The sequence below is a fragment of the Conger conger genome, chromosome 16 (assembly GCF_963514075.1).
Source record: "Conger conger chromosome 16, fConCon1.1, whole genome shotgun sequence".
Taxonomy (NCBI): domain Eukaryota; kingdom Metazoa; phylum Chordata; class Actinopteri; order Anguilliformes; family Congridae; genus Conger; species Conger conger.
The window spans coordinates 31,619,031-31,634,538 of record NC_083775.1 but is presented as its reverse complement, the minus strand read 5'-3'; the positions used below and the strand labels follow the sequence as shown (position 1 = coordinate 31,634,538).

The window sequence follows — 15,508 nt, the reverse complement described above, 5'->3', positions numbered from 1 at the left end:
AATAATATATAAATTAGGGTTATAACTACATAGTGGACCCATATTCTTTGCAAATTGCATTTCTATAGATTAGGTTCAAGAGTAATTTTATTTGGCCAAATCAATAAAAGTAATTATCATACTCAGGTTGCATTTCTGTGTGGTTTGTCTGGACACTTATGTCAGCAACACTCTACAGATCAGAAAATTATGAATTATATGAATAAATCTATTATTCTATCTATTCTTTTTCAATTTACTTAAAGCTATATCTATCATTATCATCACTTGTAAATATGTGTGTGTTTTGTAAAAGTATTTTCAGTGGCAAGAATAGAATTATGATTTAATCAGAGAAAGGGCAGCCCAAAAACCACAGGATCATCAGAAGCACAAACATCTATTTTTAAAATAAAAGCCAGAGACAAAGTAGTTCTTCAAAGAGTCTTTATTATGTCAATGATAGTGATCTAACAGCTATTGTCACAACCACACAAACACAAATAAGAAGGCATATTTGTTGAAGAGCACAAGCAGAGCACATGTCGGATATTAGCACTGAAAGCTCAGGCTGGGGGAAGGATTCACACACAGGCTCAGCTTAGTGTGACAGCAGTAAGGAGCAGAGAGGCTGAGGGCAGAACAGGGTAAAAACAGTGTGACCACAGTGTGTGAGCTGGGCCTCCACCCGGCCTACTAAGAACAGTGGGCTCTCCTCAGTGTCTGAGGGGGGGCAGACAGGGAGCCCTTTGTGGCCTCACAGGTCAGTGACCCTGCCTTCACCCAGTCGTTCTCACTGAGAGTCAGGGAGCTGCTCCAGCTGTACAGGCCGTCCTTCCCCAGGACCCCCACACTCCCGGCCACGCCCAAGCTCGTACTGGTACCGTCCACTTTCCAGCGCAGAGTCCAGTCTGAGGGGAAGCCCTTGTTGGCCAGACACACCAGTGTGGCCTTTCCCTGCTTCAGCTCCACACTGGAGGGGGGCAGGACTGTGAGGGTGGGAACTGTGTCACCTGGGAGACACAGAGAGACGTGAGGTCAGAGAGTGGACACACCCCCATGTGTCAATCATTCTGTCCTTACAATGAGAGATGACTGAGATACAGAGAATGTCAGGTGTTACTCATAGGCAGTGGCTGAAGATCATTTATCCTGATTTGCTTCATCTTGTACAGCATAAAGCACATGACATGTTTTAAGGTTCTATCTACGTGGATTCCATTATTATCAGAACCTGTGACTGCACTTTAAAATGAAAAATTCATCACCACAATAAATCTGTTTCTTAGTAGTTACAGTTGCATTTTGCTCCACTTTTGCACCTCAAAAGTGGCACAAATCTCTGTCCATATAATTATACATTATGATTCGAAAATCATATGTTAGTTGACAATGGTATTATGCTCTGAAAACCTACAGAATAATGTTCATTTCTGGTCCGTCTCATTGACAAAATAAATACGCGCTAAATACGATAATAATATAATTGAAATAAATTAACCAATTCAGCAAAATTATTCAGTACCTTGACATTTCTCGTTTTTTTATGATTCAAACCAATGGTGTCGAGTAGCTACGGAACGTTATTACACGAGCGTGGGACTACAGAACAGAAATGTGTAATAGACATGTTATTCATCAAATAATACGGTCATATATTATAATTATAACATTTTCAAAAATAAAGTTGAATATCATAAAACGATCGAATTTAATCAGCAATACAACCATAACGTGTAGCCTGAAAATCACGATCCTTTTTTATTCAAGTATGTAAAATAAAGGACTCTTTGACTTCGGCATTTTAATTTTTGAGTTCAAAATAGTCCGGTTATGATTGATAGGCTATATCATGACTTTCTATCATTTCATTTAATGTGACACAAATAACATCTGGCTGCACTTCAAACTTCTACAGAGCCGCTTTGATTCCACCGAATGAACCAATGCTATTTATTTAGTACTGCACGGAATAAAGTTATTTCAGGACTGTATTCGAAACATCAATGCGATAGCTAAAAACACTGTTTGAATATAGTGGGCTAGTTTAAATTGCCAAGCTTATTCATAATTAAATCAACATCTAACGTAGGAAACTTGCAGTATATTTAAAAAAATACAGTAAAAATATCGATGTGGACGAAGAATCTGAAAGAGAGATTATTTAGGCTACTTCCAATTCACAGTTTTGTTCCGCCATCAAAAGTGAACTTGAGTGAACAGACTCATTCACCAGCCGTACAAAAACCTCTTGCTCAAAAGACACTACCGTCCTATGCATGTTCAAGTGCAACTTCACGCCGCTATTCAAACGAGTCAATCATTTGCTTATAAAAATGTACAACATTTTCTTTGATTTTATGCATTATACGCAAATGTACTCCACTCTACTGAGCGTTTCTGTGGGCAAGATTTAAAATAATTTTAAATCAATTACTAATCTTACAAGGATTCCTGTTATTTAAGCATCGCGATAATTATTAAAGATTTGAATTAACGAAATCTAACATCGTAAAATGACAATATATGTAAAAAGAAAGCACAAACATCGATATGGATATATCTGAAATAGAAATTACTCACGTCCAACTGACAGTTTCGTTCCGCCACCGAAAGTGTCCCACAGTGATACAGACTCATTCACCAGCCGTACAAAAACCTCTTGCTCAAGAGACACTGTCGTCCTAAGCCTTTTTAATTCTGACTTCACGCAGATTTTAAGTCAACCATTTATAACGTGTAACAGCATACCCGAAGCTTTTTATGTAGGCATATCCTACCCACTTGCATCCTACTCTCTTGAGCTTGAAATTCATGTTTTTTGTTCTTTCTAGTTTCACGACGGACTCGGTTGTAATAAGATAATGTGAAATATACAATACCAACAATTCGCAAAAACGTTCAGTGAAATTAATGAATAAGAACTGATCGAATCTCCAAACTCAAAAACTCCAAATCTTGAGAAGTCTTATTGTGTAGTAACTTACTGCCGATTTCCAGTTTGGTCCCGCCACCGAAAGTCCACCACAGCGATTGGGTCTGATCAACTGACTGTACAAAAACCTGCCTCAACAGATAGTTGATCCGACCCACTGTACTCGTAAGTCCCCTACTGGAGAATTTTGAAACGACCATTACGATGGTATTCTGAAAGCTGAATCATTCATATTAAACATATCTAAACTCATATTTTGTGTAAAATGCTCCTAGATCCACAATAAATTATAAATGACGTGATTGTGACACGGGTAGTAGTGCGAGATGAGCAGATGAGCGCTTCACCTCCTGTTTGGACGTCATCATGGATTCTTGCTTTTGCCGCACCCCAGAGACATTCAGCAGCATGGACATGGACAGCCACAGTGATAATTATTAATTTTTAATTTGTCTTCTTCTTAATCTTCAACAGACCTCATTTCAACAACTTGAAAAAGCAGTCTTGAGCCAATGGCCACTTGAACTTCATTTTGAATTGTGCTTTGAGCAGTAGCACTGTTTCTCCTGAGGTACTAACACTGATATGAAAGTGGAAGTTACCATCTGGTGTTGAATCCTGACGGTGCTGCTGCTGACTGTGACCAGCAGCTCCACAGGCCAGTGTGTAAGTGGTCATAGTGCTGATCAGAAAGGGAGGCTTTCAGTGGGCTCAGCTGCTCCTGTCTCATCCTGCCAGAGAGACTCATCTGCAGGCTGCCTGCTTCCTGCCTGTGTCAACTGCACAAGATGCACAGGCCTCCAGCACAGTGGCTGTGCTGCTCAGTTTGTGCACTGCATTAAAGAAGTGATAACAGCACACGCTATGTGGAGGATGTATGATTTTATGCACCATTCAGGAATGAGAGATAATTGTTTGCATTGAAGATCACATCTGAAATAACAGTTTTCATTCATGATGTAGGCCTTCAAACATGATGTGCACACTGTAAAATCGCATAACCCAATGACGGAATTTAGCGAGGGCCGAAGCGGGTTTTGCGTGCTTGTCCTTCTGGCGTTGCTAGGAGAACATTAGTAGGGTTAATTATTATCCTCCGTACAAGAACACAGCACAATTACGTTTAAGAATATACTGGGTCCGTTGCCACGGGTAGGATATGGATTGACCTGCCCCATATCCCGCTTACAGCTGGCCTGAAACGGATCAGTACCATTCTTAATATTCTCCATTCTCAAACGGGGCCATATTGTAAGCTTAGTGGCTACTATAGTTTTACTCGTTTATCTGACTCCATTTAAGATTAGAATTTAGAAATTTGGGTTTGAAACATACGCAAACCTCGGGAGTGATTACACTTGACTCTTACCTGCACCACCATTACTCAATATATGCTCCCACGATTAGCATTTATTGCTGAAATCTCAGTTCGGCAGAGAACTCAGAGGCTGAGGGTCTAGCCAACACAATACATGCACTACACTGACATGATAGTTGCGAGCCCAGGTCGGCCTACATTAAATGGGCTCCGTAGAGCTAATTTGACAGGAACCAGCGTCGTAACGCCCATGGGTTCCCTTCGCACCAAATTACAAGAGCCATGCACCACCAATCCTTTAATGGGCCGAACTTGACGGCCTCAGCTTAGAACTACCCCGAATGTACCAAGCCACTGATCAGTCGTTCTTGAGCCACCATTTCCACCTGAGTATTCAGTTGTAATTTAGGCTGAAAAGGTACAAGATGAATGAGAGTCATGGAGATCACGCAAGTTACAAACAAAATAGTTTAATCGCAGATAGGTAGGTTATTTACTTTAGAATTCCAATAGTCAATTACAGATACACAAATTAAGAATAGAGTTAGAGTTAGAGTAAATCATCATCCCTAACCTGCGTTGGCTAAACACAAACAAAGAGTATAGAATATGTCGTGTGGGAAGTCTTCCGCTGCGATACATACATACATACGTACCCAAGACATGTTGTGTGGGAAGTCGATTGGTCTGTCTCCCTTGCTTTTATGCCAAATCATACGTTTGGAACCAGGCGGCAGTGCCATAAATCAACCTGGAGGGGTGATCAAATCTGGAATTGAGACCCCCACCCTTGGGGGTTGTTAAGTAGGGAAAATGAGATGATTCCCAGAGAGGACGTGTAGGTTTTCCCTTGAGTTACTGAAACTATGGTTGATTAAACTCCATTTGGTATGAAATGTATCTCATCTGATTCCTTGATTTTACTGGATCACATCCATACCAAACAGATTACCCTTATGTTTTATTATGTTGCAGTTATCATGAAACTTCCCTCCTGATTATCCATTTTACATTGCAATTCCTGTTACCATTACATAAGACTTAATGCAATAATACAAGGATCACATGGGCAATGTTTTCAAGGTTTCCCGGGTCTATTTACTATCTTAATAGCAGTTTTGAATATGAAGGAGAGTAGTCACCGGTGTAATGGCAGCAGTGCCCAAATGAGGGCTCTGTGGCATTGTCTGGAGTCTTCCCCCTTGGCAGTGACCAGGTATGGGGTCACAGGGAGGTCACCAATGTTCTGGAGGATTATTTTCCCATGACCTCACTGCCCTTGGACCACTCATACCTCTTTCCCTTATCTTTGCCCGAAACTCCCCAAAGGTAGTCTAAACAGTTTGACACATCCCTCAGGCTCCAAATGGCAGCCCTTCTTGACCTTAACCACTGCGCTACAGGCCGCCCCATCATATCTATGAATGCTGTAGTTGGGAGTTTTCATGATAACTGCATTATGCTGTAAATATGTGTTTGTGCCTCTCATGGTAATATACCTTTTGGATAAACCTGATTTGGGTGAATGAAAGGAAAGGAGACACAACCCCAGTTTGCTTGGTTTCTTCTCCTTATCTCTGAAATCCAGGCCTTAGTTCTTGACCCTAAAAGTTACCCATCTGTAATTTACCGCCAAACCCCCACCAGGTCCCCTCGGCTCCTGAATGGTTGTGATATCAAAGGTAGACTGTTACAAAAACTAGACCATTACACCAGTCGCACTGAACCAATCAGAATAACACCAAACATTACTATATTCTGACCTGGGATTATCATGAAACATCTTTATGCCATCTCCAGTATTCCTGTGCTCTAACCCTGAAGGAATGTGTGAGAAGGGGGGCTCCAGGAATCCTTCTCTAGCTCTCCCCTACAGGCATGTGTGCCAAAAGGTGGGGGCTAACAATGCATGCTCCGGGAGGGGGAAGTCAGCAAGCTGACCAGCGCTAACCAAATGTTACTTATGACTGGCTTACAACCCCAAACAGCAGCACATGGGGAAAATGCTGGACTGGTTTCTAAAAGTCTGAGAAGACTGTTGTCCTTGACATTATAATTCCACTGAGGATTTCCTTGGATATATCATACAATGATTGTATCATCTGTGCTGAAATACGCATGCCATGTGATTTGCAGTATAATCCAATACATCACATGATGTAGGCCTTCATCCCACTGGAGCAAAAGTGGAAACAGAATACATTGGATTTTTAAAGTCTGTTCAAAGTGATTGTTTTCCTTAAGACAAACAAAACAGTGTTTCTTTCTACAGTCAGTCCAGTTTTCCAATTGCTAAATCAAAGGTACTCACTCTTTCATTCATTTCAAATGGAGACTCTATCCTGTATTAATTCAACATTTTGAAAATATAACTTTTTTTATAACTTTGATAATAAAGATAATATAATATTTCATAAAATATGAATGAGTAAAATAATGATTAGTCCCACATTGAGGTCCCCAGGCTGTGGGCAGTGGCCCTTTTATCTGGCGGTGGGGAGCCTCTAAGTGCTGCTGGAGTCACTCCTGGAGGACAGCTGCTCCCAGGTGTTGAGTAACTGGTGTAATCACAGAGCTCTGTCTGGGCTGCTCCCAGGTGTTGAGTAACTGGTGTAATCACAGAGCTCTGTCTGGGCTGCTCCCAGGTGTTGAGTAACTGGTGTAAACACAGAGCTCTGACTGGGCTGCTCCCAGGTGTAATAACAGGATGCTTTCCAGCCTGCTCCCAATCACTGAATAACTGCTGAAATGACAGGATGCTGTTCATCCTGCTCCCAATCACTGAATAACTGCTGTAATTACAGGATGCTGTTCAACCTGCTCCAAATCACTGAATAACTGCTGTAATTACAGGATGCTGTTCATCCTGCTCCCAATCACTGAATAACTGCTGTAATTACAGGATGCTGTTGATCCTGCTCCAAATCACTGAATAACTGCTGTAATTACAGGATGCTGTTCATCCTGCTCCACTCTGGCCTGCATCTGCTGTCCATGGTCCTGCAGACACGGGGAACTGGGAGAGGTCTCAGGTCACAAGAGAGAGAAAAGAGAGCACAGCTGGGCGAGGCATCCAGTCCCTGCATCACAATAGGTCAAAATAGCAGTGAACAGTGCACATGTCCCAGCCCTCTATAGACCCCTGCTGTTCACACATCAGAGCTCCTCTAACTGTGTGTGACAGGATTTGTATAGAGGAAGGGGCTTTGCATACCTGTCCTGCCTCACTGCTCCACACACTTTAAGACCCCCAGTACTGATCAGTGACTGTCCAGTCCTTTCACAGACACTGACACAGGCAGCATTATGATGATGTCAGTCTTTCCACTGCTTGTGATGCTGGGAGTCTTTGTACAGGGTGAGACAGATACTTTTTAGCTTGGGATTTTGTTGACATTAATTTTATTTGCTTGCTTTTTACAATACAACTCTGTCACAACAGTGCCATGATTGTATATTCAAATATGTCAGGATTTAACGGTGTTAATTTATAATACTATTGTCCATTGACCTACATTTCCTTGTTTTCCTTTTCAGAATCAATGGCAGATATAGTCCTGACTCAGTCTCCATCAGCTCAGGCTGTTCAGCAGGGAGACACTGTCTCTATCAGCTGTACAGTTAGTCAGAATGTTTACTACCACTCAAGCTATGGCCACTATCTCTACTGGTACCTGCAGAAACCTGGTCAGGCTCCTAAACCTCTTATTTATCTCTCCACAAATCGCTATTCTGGGATTCCTGATCGTTTCAGTGGGAGTGGATCTGGGACTCAGTTTACACTGAAAATCACTGGAGTCCAGGCTGAAGATGCAGGAGATTATTACTGTCAGAGTTACCACTACATCAACAGTAAAAGTCTGTTCACACAGTGATACAGAGCCGTACAAAAACCTCCCTCAGTCAGACTGCACAGAGACTGCACTGCTGCAGCTGGGACCTACTGCAGGTGCTGAGGGGGGAGGCACTGATCCGAGACACTGAGGGGCTCTGCTCTAAAAAAGTTTTGTTGTGCAATCAGAACTCTCATTTTTATTGAATCAAATTTAATGCACTTTCTCTCAATGTTAATATCAGCACATCAAAATCTTCCTCTTACTGTCCATTTTCTTAGTTTGTTTAAAATTTCTCATTGAAAAAACTTGAGAAATTTGGTTCAGAGTACATTCAGGAAGGAGGACTCTATCACCACTTTGCAAGATGCAGACTGAAGAAAACACAAAAATTGTGAATTGCAATTCAGTGAAGCAGCCCCACAGTGGATCTCAGAACTGGCCACAGCACCAACCAGAGGGAGGGTGTCAGTGGGCTCAGTTTGCCCTGCCTCATCACACAAGAGCCTTTCTCATCTGCAGTCTGTCTGCAGTCTGCCTGTATTAGCTGAACAGGATGTACAGTCCTCCATCACAATGGCTGGACATCTAAGTGAGTGAACTGCAGTGTGTGAGAAGAAGAGGCTGCAGGGAACATAAGCTTTATGGAGATGCAGCTTCTCTGTGCTCTCACAGTTATGGAGGATATGATGAACATTACATGGGTCTCTAACTGTCATGTACCAAACTAAATTAGGACAACAGAACAAATCAGTGATGAAAATATGATGAAAAGGTTTCACTGCTGCACTGGAGATCATAGTTGAAGTAGAAATTAGGCCAGTATTCCCTCTGTTAACATCAGGCTTCTCATTGTAATCATCTGAAAACTACAGTGTCTAATGGACCTGCTAATTGTGGCATGAGGAAAAAGTCACCATTGAGTTTTAATTCACTTTCATTTGACATGGATAAACTGAGGTTGAATCATTCCCTGTGTCCACGTGATATCACTGACTTTTTCATTTCTGATAGTGGAACTTCCTTCAGAAAGCACAATTTATGAAACACAAGTTTGAAAGAATCTCAGCCCAGTATGAAGGTACCTGTGACCACTTAGACATACTGTACATACAAGTGCAATATCATTTCAGAAAATGTTCTGTTAGTGCACACACTGTTAGGGAAAAACAGCAGTCAAGAGAGCATTGCTTGTCGTCTTGTAATGAGTCATAAAATCGAATTGATAGTAGCTTATTTTAACCATTTGCTGAACAAGTTAAATTGTCTTACCCTTTTGGCAAATGTTAAATTGAGTGAATCAGTCTGACCTCAATGGCATATTTTTGTCTTATTTTGCAAAAAGTCATAAATACAGGATTAAAATCTTATTTTTACAACTAAAATTGTAAGAATATATCATATCGAATGTATCCCAGCCCTCTATAGACCCACTGCTGTTCACACATCAGAGCTCCTCTAACTGTGTGTGACAGGATTTGTGTAGAGGAAGGGGCTTTGCATACCTGTCCTGCCTCACTGCTCCACACACTTTAAGACCCCCAGTACTGATCAGTGACTGTCCAGTCCTTTCACAGACACTGACACAGGCAGCATTATAATGATGTCAAACATTCTACTGCTGGTGATATTGGGACTCTTTGTACAGGGTGAGACAGATACGATTTAGCTTGGGATTTTGGTGACATTTAAAATTTTATTTGCTTGCTTTTTACAATACAACTCTGTCACAACGGTGCCATGATTGCATATTTAATTATGTCAGGATTTAAACGAGTATAATACTATTATCCATTGACCTACATTTCCTTGTTTTCCTTTTCAGAATCAATGGCAGATATAGTTGTGACTCAGTCTCCATCAGCTCAGGCTGTTCAGCAGGGAGACACTGTCTCCATCAGCTGTACAGTCAGTCAGAGTGTTTACTACCACTCAAGCAATGGCCACTATCTGTACTGGTACCAGCAGAAAACTGGTCAGGCTCCTAAACTTCTGATTAAGTATGCTACCACACGCGTGTCTGGGATTCCTGATCGTTTCAGTGGGAGTGGATCTGGGACTCAGTTTACACTGAAAATCACTGGAGTCCAGGCTGAAGATGCAGGAGATTATTTCTGTCAGAGTTACCACAGTAGTAATGTATTCACACAGTGATACAGAGCCGTACAAAAACCTCCCTCAGTCAGACTGCACAGAGACTGCACTGCTGCAGCTGGGACCTACTGCAGGTGCTGAGGGGGGAGCACTGACCCGAGACACTGAGGGGCTCTGCTCTAAAACAGTGAACTATGCTGTTCAATAATAACTCATATTCCAACATTTAATATGAAAACACCTTTATCTCTTCATGGGAAAGAATAAACTTGAGACACAGCATTTAAAAACATAATTATCCTGAGCATCTAATCTAGCTTCCTACTTTGTACTATATACATGATATGTAAAATTACTTGAGAATTTTTTCAAAGTAATTTATGAACATAACAACAATAGGCCATCATGGGCATCCATCAAAACCAATACCACTTGCTGTACATCACTTGACAAAATCTACTCAACAAAAAATATAAAAATAAATGAGTCCTCAGCGACCAGTCTAATCCAAAACTCCAGTCCATTGTCCAGTCCAAGATCAGGCGCCAACCAATCCGGTAACAGCACCCTCCTCCACTCGGCCATCTTCCCTGAAGACCTGGAGGACCAACGCCCTGTCACTTCGGTCCCTCCAGGACGGGGCGCGTCAGCTGCCACAGTCCGCCCCAGCAGGAGGGCACCACCAGGGGGTCCTGAGCCCCCGAACACGTCCCAGCCGAGAGGCTTCAGACACTGGAATGGGTCAGAAGCAGCTTGTCTCAGATCACATAAAGGAAGGGGCTCCATCCCCACCATTGCCCCTGGTGGATGGATATGTGCTGATTAGTCCGTTATATTTCTGAATTCAACAATTTATGAACACAAGGAATATATGCACAGATTCAACAAAACACTAAACTAGTGTCGTGCCATTAAAAGTGTTTACTGGGGCAGAGATGGGGTCGTACATTATACAAACACAAGTGAAATGTCTTGAATGTCATGTTTTTTAATGTCATGTTTTTACCGACTCCATTGGAGGTTGGGCCAGGACTGAATCATAATAATTATTTTTTTTTAAAGATTTATTTTCCCATTTGTCATTGTTGCTTTATTTTGATGAGATCTTGAAGGATTACAGGATACTTCATTCCTTGTAGATGCTCAGAATCCTTAGAAAATAACAACAAATATCAATGACCTTAAGCCCACAGAACATGCAGAGATTACAGAGGTTTAAAGAGAGGTCATTAAGAGAGGTTAACACAGAGGTCATTCAGAGAGGTTAACAGAGAGGTCATTCAGAGAGGTCATGAAGAGAGGTTAACACAGTGCAGAAACAATAGTAAAATAAAGTCCCGTTAGGGCTTTATTCGGGACGAGTCCCAGGAGCGTAGTCAAAACAAGCAAAGTCCATACACGAAGATCCAGCCAAACAAATACAAAACAAACAAAAAGCACGGTGCCGAGGGAAGAGGCAATCTCGTAGTCGGTAGGCGTGCAGGGAGGTCCGGTAGCAGGAGAGCTGTCAGCGGGGCAGATGAACAGGCGGACGGCAGGCAGAGGCGTAGTCGTGGGCGAAGCGGGAGTCGAAACCATGAAACAATCAGCGGGGCAAAAGTACAAAAACGGTAGGCGGGGACGTAGTCGAGAAACAAAACGAAGGTCACAAAACAGAAATCAATAGTCGATGGTCAGTAAACAGGCGTGGATCGTAACGTGTAATCAAACAGTAAGTAATGCTCAAGAGTTGCGTGAAAAAACAGAGGCAGACAATTTCGCAGTGAACAGTTGCGCGACTGGGCTATAAATGCAGGTGTAGACAGGTGTAGACAATTAGTAAGAGCGTAGCAAGGAAATGGAAAACAGGTGCGATGGATGACAAGTTTAACAAGGAGATTAGTAATCGTTAGTAATAAACCTATCCTGCCCTAGCATTAGTAAATTAGTAAATGACATGCACGAGAAACATAAGGTAACATGAACACATGATTAGTCTTGTTAGTTTCTACCCAATCCTGATCTAGCGTTAGTAGTTTTAGTAAATAGACAAATAGAACATTAGGGGAGTGAAGGACAGAACGAGAGAGAGAGAGAGAGAGAAAAGGCGGAACGCAAGGTTTGCGGAAAAACATGTAAAAGTATATGCATAACAACGACCAGTTAACGTAACAATAAACATACATCGAAACATAACACAAAGCGGAACTAAGACGATAATCACTCAACATAACCAGGTAATATAATCGTACGAAAACATAACTAGACAAGACGAGAAAATAAATCGTAACAAGAAATAAACTAAACAACATGACAAACCTAGACTAACATAATACATGATAAGACACTACGTGACTAAGACAACATGAATAAACATAAATCAACATAAAACATGGTGAGACAGACCTGAAACGTGACAGGACCCCCCCCTTAACGACCGACTCCTGGCGGTCCTTGGAATTTATCAGGGTGGTCACGATGGAAGTCTCTGATGAGCGATTTGTCCAGAATGAGACTGGGAGCGACCCAGGAACGCTCCTCAGGGCCATAGCCCTCCCAGTCAACCAAGTATTGCACCCCACGGCCCCTCTTACGAATGTTCAAGAGTTTCTTAACCGTGAATGCAGGGTGGTTGTCAATAATGCGGGGGGGAGGTGGTGGGGGATCCGGGGGACATATGGGGTGAGAGGATACGGGCTTAATACATGAAACATGGAATGTGGGGTGAATCTTAAGGGAAGCAGGGAGTGACAGTTTAACAGAGGAAGGATTGATGATTTTGTGGATTTTAAAGGGACCAATAAAGCGGGGTTGCAGTTTGTGAGAGGTGGCTTGGAGGGGAATGTCCTTAGTGGACAGCCAGACGGAGTCACCTGGTTTGTAGACTGGAGCTGGAGTCCGGTGGCGATCAGCAAAACGCCGATTGCGGTCTGCCGTGCTTAGCAGCGCGGCCTTGGCATCCCTCCAAACCTTGGCGCACCGTTTCATGTGGATGGCGAGGGAGGGAACAGCGATCTCGGCTTCTTGGTCAGGGAACAGTGGAGGTTGGTAGCCCAGGGAGACCTCAAAAGGTGATTTCCCGGTGGCAGCGCAGGGTAGGGTGTTGTGAGCGTACTCCACCCAGGTAAGCATCTTGCTCCAGCCGGCTGGGTTCTTGGCCGATACGCAGCGTAGAGCGGCCCCCAGGTCCTGATTGGCCCTCTCAGTTTGGCCATTGGATTGAGGGTGGTAGCCCGAAGAGAGGCTAGCTGTGGCCCCGAGGGCCACGCAGAACGCTTTCCAGACTTGGGAAATGAATTGGGGACCGCGGTCAGATACGATGTCCGATGGAAGTCCGTGGATGCGGAACACCTCTCTCACCAGAACCTCCGCGGTCTCTTGGGCGGTGGGCAATCCAGCCAGGGGGATGAAGTGTGCCGCTTTGCTGAATCGGTCCACCACCGTCAGGATGGTGGTGGTACCCTCGGAGAGGGGAAGTCCGGTCACGAAGTCCACTCCGATGTGACTCCAGGGTCGGCTGGGCACCGGCAATGGTTGAAGCAGTCCAGCAGGGGCCTGGTGAGATGCTTTGCTTCTGGCGCAAGAGGTGCAGGCCTTGATGAAGCGTCTGGTGTCGGGGATCATGGCACTCCACCAGAATCTCCGCTTCAGCACCGCCAAGGTGCGGGTAAAGCCGGGATGGCAGGAAAGGAGGGATGAATGGGCCCATTGCAGCACCTGTGTCCGAGCGGCTGAGGGGACGTATAGGCGTAATCCGGGGTTGGACCTGGGATCGGGCTCCTCCCGTAGAGCCCTCTGGATCACCGCCTCGATCTTCCATGTGACGGATCCGATGGTGCAGGAGGTAGGAAGGATGTTTTCGGGGATCTCACGCTCAGAACAGGTGTTCAATTGACGGGACAGGGCATCGGGCTTAACGTTCTTCGAACCTGGACGGTAGGTGAGAGAGAAGTTGAACCTCCCGAAGAACAGCGCCCATCTCGCCTGTCGAGAATTCAGCCTTTTGGCTGTCTGGAGGTATGCCAGGTTCTTGTGGTCGGTCCAAACGATGAACGGCTTCTCGGCCCCCTCCAGCCAATGTCTCCACTCCTCCAGCGCCAGTTTGACTGCCAGCAGCTCACGGTTTCCAACGGTGTAGTTCCTCTCCGCCGGGGACAGCTTCTTGGAGAAGAAGGCGCAGGGGTGTAGTCGGTTGTCAGCGGCCGCCACCTGAGAGAGCACTGCTCCCACCCCTGTGTCGGAAGCATCCGTCTCGACCACAAACTGGCGGGTGGGGTCGGGGTGTACCAGGATGGGAGCGGAAGCGAACAGTCTCTTGACCTTGGTGAAGGCCGTCTCAGCTTCGGGGCTCCACCGGAATGGCACCGCTGGGGACGTGAGCTTGGTTAGGGGAGAGACCACTTGACTATAGGAACGGATGAACCTACGGTAGAAATTGGCGAATCCCAAGAAGCGCTGGAGTTGCTTGCGTGAGGTGGGTGTGGGCCAGTCGGTGACCGCCAGAATCTTCTTGGGATCCGCCCTGATCTGTCCCCTCTCCAGGATAAACCCAAGGAACTCAACTGTGTCGGAGTGGAAGACGCACTTCTCTGCCTTGACAAACAATTTGTTCTCTAGAAGCCTTTGTAGAACTTGCCTGACGTGGTTTTCATGATCCTTGGCATTAGTGGAGTAGATCAAGATGTCATCCAGGTAGACGAACACATGGCGACCCAACAAGTCCCGGAGAACGTCATTCACCAGGGCCTGGAACACAGCAGGAGCATTGGTGAGGCCGAATGGCATGACCAGGTATTCAAAGTGTCCGAGAGAGGTATTGAAGGCGGTCTTCCATTCATCGCCCTCACGGATCCGGACCAGGTGGTACGCGTTGCGAAGATCCAGCTTGGTGAAGATGGTGGCCTCGTGAAGTGGGTGGAACGCGGAGTCCATCAGGGGCAGAGGATACTTGTTCCTCACCGTGATGTTGTTCAGCTCCCTGTAGTCGATGCACGGGCGTAGGGAGCCATCCTTCTTCTGGACGAAGAAGAATCCCGCACCGACGGGAGAGGAAGAAGGGCGAATTAGTCCGTTAGCCAGGCAGTCACGGATGTATGTCTCCATAGCCTCCCTTTCAGGTCTGGAGACGTTGTAAAGGCGACTTGAGGGAAGTGACGAACCAGGAAGGAGCTCGATGGCGCAGTCGTAGGGTCGATGAGGCGGCAGAGACTGAGCTTGTATCTTGGAGAATACTGCGCCCAGGTCATGGTAAGGTGTGGGAACCCTTTCCAGGGAGGGCTTGGGAGTCTGTGGTGGAGCTGGTGCTCCCTCTGCTGGTGGTGGAGCGGAACGCAAGCAGGACAGATGACATCTAGAATCCCAGGCTTGAAC

General features: G+C 44.7%; 1 gene segment (V, D, J or C); it reads right to left on the bottom strand.

The window, feature by feature from the left end:
- Positions 1–561: 561 nt before the first annotated feature.
- LOC133114152 (Ig kappa-b4 chain C region-like) lies at positions 562–4,295 on the bottom strand. The segment is given in 3 exon segments: positions 562–992; positions 2,563–2,614; positions 4,284–4,295. Coding segments are annotated over 3 exon segments (381 nt in total).
- Between the last annotated feature and the right edge of the window lie 11,213 nt (positions 4,296–15,508).